The sequence below is a fragment of the Prunus persica genome, chromosome G8 (genome assembly GCF_000346465.2).
Source record: "Prunus persica cultivar Lovell chromosome G8, Prunus_persica_NCBIv2, whole genome shotgun sequence".
In the NCBI taxonomy this organism is placed as follows: domain Eukaryota; kingdom Viridiplantae; phylum Streptophyta; class Magnoliopsida; order Rosales; family Rosaceae; genus Prunus; species Prunus persica.
In genome coordinates this window covers 19,662,111-19,672,216 of record NC_034016.1, presented here as the reverse complement: position 1 = coordinate 19,672,216, position 10,106 = coordinate 19,662,111, and the positions used below count along the sequence as shown (strand labels likewise).

At 37.7% G+C, this 10,106-nt stretch overlaps 1 protein-coding gene and 1 long non-coding RNA gene across 2 annotated transcripts; one reads left to right on the top strand and one right to left on the bottom strand.

Moving 5' to 3' along the window:
• Positions 29 to 1,619, top strand: LOC18767019. The gene is made up of 2 exons (XR_002272902.1): positions 29 to 225; positions 1,189 to 1,619. It is a non-coding gene; the product is annotated as an uncharacterized LOC18767019 (long non-coding RNA).
• On the bottom strand, positions 2,049 to 9,080 carry LOC18768213 (pleiotropic drug resistance protein 1). Its single transcript, XM_020570312.1, has 24 exons — positions 8,635 to 9,080; positions 8,396 to 8,516; positions 8,212 to 8,300; positions 8,037 to 8,121; positions 7,775 to 7,934; positions 7,597 to 7,673; positions 7,442 to 7,495; positions 7,252 to 7,342; positions 6,868 to 7,169; positions 6,500 to 6,781; positions 6,089 to 6,405; positions 5,830 to 5,990; positions 5,643 to 5,746; positions 5,407 to 5,563; positions 5,264 to 5,326; positions 5,008 to 5,162; positions 4,578 to 4,910; positions 3,902 to 4,192; positions 3,723 to 3,806; positions 3,515 to 3,648; positions 3,202 to 3,429; positions 2,942 to 3,113; positions 2,593 to 2,847; positions 2,049 to 2,476 (listed from the first exon to the last, which is right to left on the bottom strand). Exons 1-24 carry the CDS (start codon positions 8,955 to 8,957, stop codon positions 2,219 to 2,221), a joined length of 4,296 nt encoding a protein of 1,431 aa, XP_020425901.1. The 5' UTR covers positions 8,958 to 9,080; the 3' UTR covers positions 2,049 to 2,218.

The following is a 10,106-nucleotide window of genomic DNA, read 5'->3' as shown; positions in this document are numbered from 1 at the left end:
TCTCCCTAGCATTTTCCAATATTGAAATGACGCCTTCAGGCTGCGATTGGGACCAATTGGTTATCGTCGCGACGTCGACCAACCCGTTTTGACAAAATCCCCAAATCTATTCGACCGAAAACAAAATTCGGTCGTCGCCAGCACTCCTACGGTGCCATAGCTGCGATGAAAGATGAGTAACAAGAGGGGAAATGCACTACCATGCTCCCAATTTGAACGAAACAGGTAAATGCTTAGCTTCTGCACTAGAAAATTTGCGTCTTTTATATCTAACTGGTTCAAAAGATCGTATCTTTTTATTTTCATTTTCCACATATCTGACCAGTAGAAAACCAAAATTTGCATCCTTTTTTCTTTCCTTGATATACAAGTTCGTCTTGATTTGGTTTCCTTCTTGTTGTTGTTACTTTGGTTATGCTTTTAGTGATATAAATTCAGTAATTTATTAGAACCATGAAATTAAAGGAAGAAGATTAAATTCAAAATGTTTGAATTGATGAAACCAATTCCTTAGAAGAGTTTTTAGATTAGCTCTCTGGGGTCTATTAGTTTGAAGATTGACATCTCTATTATTTTTCTGTTGTATTAGCATGAAATTACTTTTGCAGTTTTCCTTACCTTTGTGGTATTTTCACATTGTAGTAGACTCGAATAATGGCTTAGCTGTGGAAATGGCTTCATGATATTGGGACAACCCAAACATCTTTTACACTTTTTAGAAAGAGTGCAAATAAGTTTGTCATTATAAAATATCAATTAGGTTATGTTATTTGGTGAATAAAATTTCAATTAAACACTGTTACGTCATTTGGTGAATAAAATTTGGTGTTCGTAGCAGTCGTAGAATGAAATATGAAAGACACCTATGAGTGACTCATCACAAGCCACACTGGTTGTGCTAGCTAAGATGCATAAATTAACAAAAATCAAGCATGTGGATCCTCCTTGCTTTGGTTTGTGTATGGCCAATTTTAGGCAAGCCAGGCCCCCCCATATTAATTCCTCAACCTTTGCCATTGAAGGCTAAAGCAGAAACTCCATGCTTGCTGTGTACTGCCTTTTGTTTTGCAACTCTGTCAATCACTCACTTGATCATACAGAGATTGTAGTTTCCAACTATTTACTATTTATTTATTTTATCAAGCACTGAATGAATGTGTTCTAAAAGTGCATGAGTTTGTAATGCAGTTGGGTTACCGGCATTTTGACACTGCGAAGATTTATGGTTCTGAGCCGGCAGCTCTAGGAAATGCTTTGACAGAGGCAATTCTTGATGCGAACTTTGAAAGAGACGACATTTTTGTTACTTCTAAATTATTGGGGAGTGATCACCTAAGTACCGACAAGCGGGAAAGGAGTTCTGCACAGCAAATTTGTAATATTTGTAGTCAAATTTGTAATATTTTATTGTAATAATTGTACATGGACTATGTAAGAAAATGTCTTCTCTTTTTCTGTAGTGAGTAGATTTCTAAATGCACGATGTGTGAAAGAGTACATTTGTAATAGTCACCGGATTGGAAAGGCAACCAAAACTCCAAAATTGACTTTTAGCGGCGGTTTAGGCTTACGCTGCTTAAAGATCTCTGTTGCGACGCTTAGCAGCGGTTAAAAGTGTTGCTAAAGGGTTTCACTTATTAAGGTAACTAAATTTCATCACGAAAAGTCTGATATTCGCCGACAAATCCATAAAATCGTTGCGGAATCTCTTAAACCGTCATTTTAAACTCTAAACTGGCTACTTTCTGCTGATTAAAAGCATTTCTCCTTCAGCTTTCCAGCCAACATTTATTTTTCAGGCTAATACTACATGAAATTTAGCAGGCGACAAATAATAATATACTGTTATATCTACAATCAACATAGAGGCTTTGCCTTTCAAAAAATAACTTGTAAGTTTGAGCTTAATATCTTCTACAATCAACTTAGTTAGCATGGCCTTCACGAATATAGTTGTGTCAGTTGTTAGGCTTCACATGATAGAGGCAAAAACGATAATGGTTGGTGCCAACTTTTGGCCTGCTTGTGGAGTGATTGGCCCTCGAAAATTCGAAACTTGTAAACGAATCATATCATTATTTATAAATTTTGTATCTCATGAGCAGCTTGTCCAATTATACAATGAAAACTGCAACACATAAGATCAAAGAAATTCCTAGATGATGAACAAGTTGTTGACATGTTAGCCATCCCCAGACAATCCTGTTGAAACAAAAATTCATCGCCTTTGGAAATTCAACATCTTGATGGACAAGGCAAAGATAAGTGCAAAGAGTAGAGTGAATCCAACCACCACCGCAGCCACCACTCCTATAAATTCTTGCTTGAAACCGAAGTAATTCTGCATAAATTCTTCCACCGTTTCACCAGTCTCAAGCTTGTCCTGTATATCTCCAAACTGTGACGCAGCCAGTCCATACAAGGTCCAAGCCATTGGACATGCCCAATAGTACCATCTCCACCATATAGGAATCCTCTGTAGTTGGCCAAATGAACATGAATCAAAATTACAGGATGAGAAAATAAGACATGAAGACAGATTCTATGCACACAAAAAACATGCACTACAAGTTGAGGGTAAGCAACACTTACGGTTCGGGGAATGACGAACCCTGAGAAGACATTCCATATTGCATAAAATGCACTGGCACTTATAGCAGCAACGTGTTGGTTTGGCGTCAAGGCGACACCCATCATGCCATAGTAGGTGAAGTACAAAAATGTGAAATACATGAAGAACAGGTACCACAAGAATTTAGCCAAAGTCCACTCAAACCCAATCATTGCATAAACTATGACACTATAGATAACTGCTTGTGCAAAAACATAAGGAATCTCAATTGTAACCTGCAACAAGATATGGAAATGGCATAAGATAAAAAATACAAGTAATCTCAGTGAAACCTAAAATATTATGTAAGTAGAATATATGGTCAGTCACCTGTGCAAAGGCATATGCCAAGGCAGAATACATTCCGGCAGCTCGTTCTCTATAGAAGACTGTTCTTTCCACATCTACGACTGGCTGCACTGTTGTAGAATTTTTAATACCAAGAAAGAGAACAGCAGCATACATAGAACCAATTGCATTGAAGAGATCCCGTTGTTTCGTCCTGGATTCAAAATTTTCAAAATCACATTTGGAAGAAAATATATTGGTAAGAATATATATCTGTCTTTTTGTTCTGCATTGTAACTTACGTTTTGGAGCCAAGGTTCCAGAACATTGTCCCAAACATCAAGGCTATGAAGGTTGTATAGATCAACCTTATGGCAGTGTATGGTGGATTGCGCCAATATGACCAATGTTGTTTCCATAAGCAAGCTACGCTTTGGGTTAAAAATGGCTGAGAGTATTTAGTAGGGAAATAGAGGTCCTCAGAACCAGAAGCCGGGGTGCTCAGTTCTTCAATAAGTGCTTTGTTTCTCCTGAAAGACATGCCATGGATGAGTATGTTTTCACCAACAAGTCTTGCTTAGGAAGAGAGAGGTTCTTTCCAATATAAAACCAAACCTGTAAATTTCTGATTTTTTATACACATCAGCAAAATCAATCCCCAAAGCTATTTCTTTTGCTGAACTGGTGACTTCCAACATCCAGGTTGCTGGATTATAACCATCCTTGATTTTACTGACGTTCTCAATTCCCTTCATAGAAAATAACACATATTAGCAAAACCTTTAAAGAAAATATCTGCTCGAAATTTCTTGATTGATCATACCTCAAAGTACTTGATTAGGTGGCAAGAATGACGGCCAAGGGGCCCTACATATAGCTCTTGTCCTCCTTTCTTCAGCAGGAATAGCTGCAATGACATGTTAAATAATCATACTCATGTAGAACAGATCAATGAAGTAGAGTTCTATGTCCAAAATCTTTTGATCTATGAAGAATTTTCACCTCATCAAAAGCATCAAATATGTCAATGCTTGGTTGATGGATGGTGCAGACAACTGTTCTTCCAGTATCCACAGTGTTCCTAACTGTTCTCATAACAATAGCAGCAGCTCTTGCATCTAAGCCTGAAGTTGGTTCATCCATGAATATTATGGAGGGGTTAGCCACGAGTTCAACTGCAATGGTCAGCCTCTTCCGCTGCTCTGTTGAGAGACCATTCGCACCAGGCAACCCGACTAGTGCTTGTCTCAATGGATTCAGCTCCACAAGTCCCATCACTTCCTCAACGAACATCTGCAATCATATTCATTTTATGAAACTTGATGAGGCAGGTGGTTGACTTACAAACTTATTTTTCTAACAACCCAGCTTTAGTGAACTTTTACGCAAAATCATCCATATGTACAACAAGTCCAATCTTGGTTGATAATCTTTTAACAAAAAGAAGGAATACTTGTTGAACTTAACAATGCTCATAAACTTGATGGGAATGTCTGGATCAACAGCAGGGAAAGCTATAGAATAGCTCACTCTAAATATGTGAAAGTTGAACATGAATGGTAACTTGGATTGGAAAGTGGACCAAACTTTCAATCAACTCAACTAGTTCACAACAGCAAAATTTCATAAGAATCAAAATTAAGCCTAGAAACTATAGTTTGTAACTTAAAATACCAACCTTCCTAGTTTCTGAATTGATTCCTGCAGGTAAACGCAACCATGCTGAATACATCAAGGACTCGTAGACAGTAACATGAGGAGAATGTATGTCATTCTGCTCACAATATCCAGAAATCCGTGCAAATGATTCTTGCTTCTTTGGGTGCCCAGAGATTGTGATTTTTCCCTCAATATAACCACCAGTTTTTCTGCCAGCAAGTACATCCATTAGCGTCGTTTTACCAGCACCACTCACTCCCATCAGAGCTGTCAGAACACCCGGCCTGAAAGCACCACTCACACGCCTGAGGAGCACCAATTTATCCTCTGGAACACCTTGATTCTTCATTTCCTGCAAGTCCGAATTAAAAAAAAGTCTTACAATGTTGGACTTGCACCAGATTTGCCAAAAGTCAAACACTTAAACTCTGGTTGCATATATAAATCACCTGTGGCATGTCCACAGAGTACGTGATTTCATCAAAGGTGATAGAATATGGTTCAAACGGAAGAACCATTCCCCTTTTCTTGTTAGGGTTAGTGTCAGCAGTAGCTTCTGTCCTTGCAGATGAGGACCTGGAAGATATACTTCCATTTCCATTCTCTGTACGTCCATAACATTTTATTTTCACCAAAAAGAGAAAAATATTAATCATATTTCACTCAAAGCAGACATACACAAACATTACTTATGAGATATATCACCTTGGCTAATTTGAGGAGATGAGCTAGAGTCTTCCAATCTAACAGCCTGTGGCTTGTCAAATGCTGCACAATGTTTTATATCTTATGAGTTAAAGTCTCACTTGTAAGATTTAGTGCACATAAGATAAGGTGAAGGTACCCACGCTTTAGATAAGTGAGAGCCAAAGTGAAAAAAATATTGAATATAAGCATGTATCCAGCCAATGCTCCCACGCCAATCCAATACCAAGATGGATGAGTGAAGAATCCGCGGGACTTCAGAACAGCAACTCCTAACGGTTCGGTTGAGTTTGGAAGAACCTTCAAGAGGAAAAAGTAATTAGACTATGAATAAGAGACACAAGCTAAAATGTTTGAAAAAGGCAAATCAAAGGATTACATGACTCCAACTCTTTCCAAGGAACTCATTGACTACTATTGCATTCTGCCCGTACATCAAAGGTGATATCCAATAGCCCCATATCCACCATTTCTTTATATCCTCTGTGGAAACAATCAAAAGAAAATAAACACCATTGCATACCAATTAAGCAATGTAACATGAAGTTTCTTTACTTGTTTTATACCTCTTGACAAGACAAAGCCACCCAAAGCAAAAAGCATGACCAAAGCAAATGATCCAAATGTGTTCGCGATAGTCAAGCTTCTACCAACTCCAGCAATGAATCGGAACAACGCAGAAGCCATCTGATTAACGAGTAAGAGTAGAAGGTACTGCTTAAACAACCTGCATCATGTGCATGAATATTCATTATTTTTTTTTTATGGAAAAAACATGAAAACAAATGTTAGCCATAAAGTGGTAACTTTTTCTAGTTGTTTTACCTTTCAACATTTGGATCATATCCAATGACATAGTAGGTAATAAATACCCAAACAGCTACTTCAAGACAAGTGATAGGGATCTTGAGGATCCATGCGGGAAGGGCATATGCCCACGGTGGAAAGAAGAGTAGTTTTCTTTGCTTGTAAAAAACAGGAAGCTTGGCAATTGTCATAGAAAGCTCTGCCATTCCATTGAACATAACAGAAACCATAGCGAAGAACAAAGCACCAGCATAAATTCCTCCGTTACTTACTGAATCACGGTGCATCTCAGTCCGTAGGAACAGTGTCATTGTAATTAGAGCCAAGATTGAGAGCTAAAAATGAGGAGAATAAAAAATAAAAATCAAACCCTGGAGCACAAGACAAAAGAATGGTTATAGTAGAAGCTTAAGTAAAGTTAAAACTCACTTGGGTAAGCTTGAAAAGGTAGACAAATGAGTTCCTCTGCATAAGCAAGAATTCCCTTGCAAAGCAAGCTTTCAATAGTTCTGTTTTTCGAACACCATACTTTTTTGTTGTTAATGCAGCTGGATGGCTCTTTGTCTTGTCAAATGGAGTTGCAAGTTCATCTGCAAGTTTGCGTCCAACAGGGAATGAGTTGAATGCCTCAACAAATTCCTCTACTGTGATGAACTTGTAAGGCTCATCTTTGCTTGCCCAATATTGCTCCTGATCTTTCCTTGACGTCACCTATAACATATTTTATGTGAGACTCCATGTGTGATGCTCATTTCTTTATTTTCACAAGATCAAAACAAAGCAATATAAGGACCTACTTCTTGCAGGAAGTCGGCCACACCTTTCCTCTCAGGACATCTAAAGCCCATGGATTCAAAAAATTCAAGAACTTGTTCACGAGGACCTTGGTACACAATTTGACCATCAGAAAGGAGAACAATGTCATCAAATAGTTCATAAGTCTCAGGTGCTGGCTGCAGCAGTGAGATGAATGCAGTCCCCTTGAGAATATGAACATATTGCTTGATCGAATTCACAATTTGATATGTAGTTGAACTATCCAAACCAGTAGATATTTCGTCCATGAATAATGCCTTAGCAGGTCCAACCAACATTTCACCTATATATAATTCATTTGTCAAAGATTTGCCACTTAAATTTACAATGCATGTGCTTTAATGCAAGAACAAGACTTTGTTTACCTGTTGTGACTCGCTTCTTTTGTCCTCCAGAGATGCCCCTAATTAATTGATCCCCTACCAAGGTATCTGCACAGACATCCAGTCCCAGGATCTGAAAATCAAATAGGATCATTGATCAATAAAGAGAAATAGTGCAAGGGTAATTTTCAAAAGTCCTTTTGTTATGGCAAAAACAAATATGATGCTCTACCTTTAGAATATAATCTGTCACCACTTGTGCCCTCTGGCTTTCTGATGCCACTGCCTATAATAACAAAAAACAACTTAAAATTAACTAATCATCCAAGAAAAATGGTGTCCATAATATAGTTGTAGTTTACAGACCTCTTAAGTAGATATTCTCACCTTCATGTAGATATCCAAGTCTGCATCTGGCTTAATATTCGCTTCTTTCTCTCTTCTACTTATCTCTGCTAGGATATCTGTCAAAATTCAGAAGAAAAAAAAACCTCAATCATCTTTTCCTGTTATAGTCTTTGGTCTGATTTTGAAAGTTCAATAAAAAGAAGTCCTGTAAACGAACCATAACGAGCTCCAACCCCTTGGCATCTTGCAGAAAAAGCCAACGTTTCTCCGACTGTCATCTCTCCCATATGAACATCATGTTGACTGATATAGACAGCACTCCTCTGAGGCACAAACTCATGCATGTCATGACCATTGTAGGTCACACGTCCAGAAAACTGCACAAGAATTTTGACTAATTAGTAACATAATCCAAGAGTAATACCTTTAGACTAAAGCTAAAATAAAAAATCTTAAGGCCCCATTTCATTTTGTGTAACCTTAAGATCCCGGTCAAGCTCTCCCGCCAAAGCCAACAATAGTGTGGTCTTTCCGGAACTCGGAGGACCCAAAAGCAGTGTCATTCTGAGCAAACACATGAACCAAGTGAGTATTAGGCCACACAAACTCCAACAAATATATATATATATAAGACATAGTCTGCAACTTTCTCACCTGCAAGGCTTGATGATCCCACTGACATCTTTAAGGATAGTCAAATGTTGCTTCTTGCTAGGAAGAATACGGAAGGAGTTCAACAAACCCTTTGGAACCCAGAAACAAATAGTCATGTTAGAATGTATTAACACCAAGATTATATATGCAATACACAAACTGAATTCTAGTGGTTAATCATTACCTCCACTAAATTAACACAGTAGTTAAAGACTGTAGGCAGAGCTCTGCCTCCTACATAAGCTTCAGCTGCAACTTTTAAATGCTCAAATCTAACTTCAATTGTGGGAAGACTAATTCCAACTCTGAGATACATTCCAAGTAAAACAAACCCATTATTATAAATATATAATTTTTAAAAAAAACAAAGAAAATTTAAGAAAAGAGCAACATGTAGAGTTGAGATTAATTCTAAATTCTTACCTATCAATGCGGTTCTTGAGCCTCAACAAGAAGTTCTCATGATCCTCTTCAGCTACTCCAACCAACCTCTCAATCAAATTCTTCCTTTCTTGTACTTGAAGACGGCTCACATCAACTTCGTCGGCACGGCCTTCGGATGTAGAGATCAAACCTTTCTTCAAGCGCTGGAAAGTTGGAAGTCTCTGAAGAGCAGCCCACTTGAGAGCTTCCTCATCATCCTCTCCACGTGAAGATGATGAGAAAACTCCTGCGCCATTGTCAGTCCAAAAGGAAGAGTTTTTGAAACTGTGACCAGCTTTCTCAAGATCACAACTTATCTCCATTGTAGAAGAACCAGCAAGAGCTATAGCTAGAGCTACAAATTAAAAACCCAAGTCATTTTTATCCAAAGTTCCAAACTTAATAAAGAAGATAGCAAATCATGGGAAAACAAAAGGCAAGAGAAAATGGGTTTGGCTTTTGTTGGCCACTTTCCTGGATAATTTATAGAAAGGAATCGTGCATGATATATGTCATGATCAGTTTCAGACATCATGGATGATATCATCACCATTCATTACATTTTCATATATCACACGCATTGTGGCTGGCCTCCTTCACCGTTCACGCCAAAGAGAGTGAAATTCATCATGTGGGGGTTTGACTTTTACAATGACCAGCTAATTACTATACCAGCTATATATGTATTGCATTTATCGAGTTTGCATCATTTGCTAATGTGCCAAATCGGCGGCCACCTATTCAACATAAGCGCCATCAATTTTTGCCCAAGAGGAAAATGTGTTGGTATGAGTTTACCAGATTTTCCATATTGATTGTAATTTATTTCATTTTCTAATTCGCCTCAAGTCAACTTGATATACAAACAGACATGTGTTATGATCACAATTCATATATACATACGGTCTTGGGTTCGCTCACATATTTTGTTTTAAACGAGGTGTTGAAAAATATAAATTTCACATTAAAAACTTAACTAAATAAAATATTATATATAATAAATAATTCCACTACTAATATGACCGAGACCTTGTGAAATAAAACCCAACACCTATTAAAAAGTACCCTACAACAGGTTCATTGAACCCACTCCCATTTAAGTTTTAGTTTCAGAAATGAGGAATCGAATTGAGGGCCACGACAAGTGGGCATAACCAAGCAATTAAAAACCAGGTCAAAGTCAGACATAAAATGACCTTGGTCGCATTCTTTTTATGATGCGCTCAAACCCAAGCAACTAGGGTCTGTTGGCCACTTCCATTTCATGTAATGATTGAATTAATTTATAAATTAATATGTTTATAGGCTAGGTTACATTAAAGGCTGCTTAATACATGCCAAAGTCTATCACCACCGTCCATTTAATTTTTAATATTTTATGCATTGTGGATGAATTGACCATTGTGGGGCTTTGACTTTGACATTGGCTACATAATTGCTATCAAACCAATTAGATTTTCTGCCGACAATAA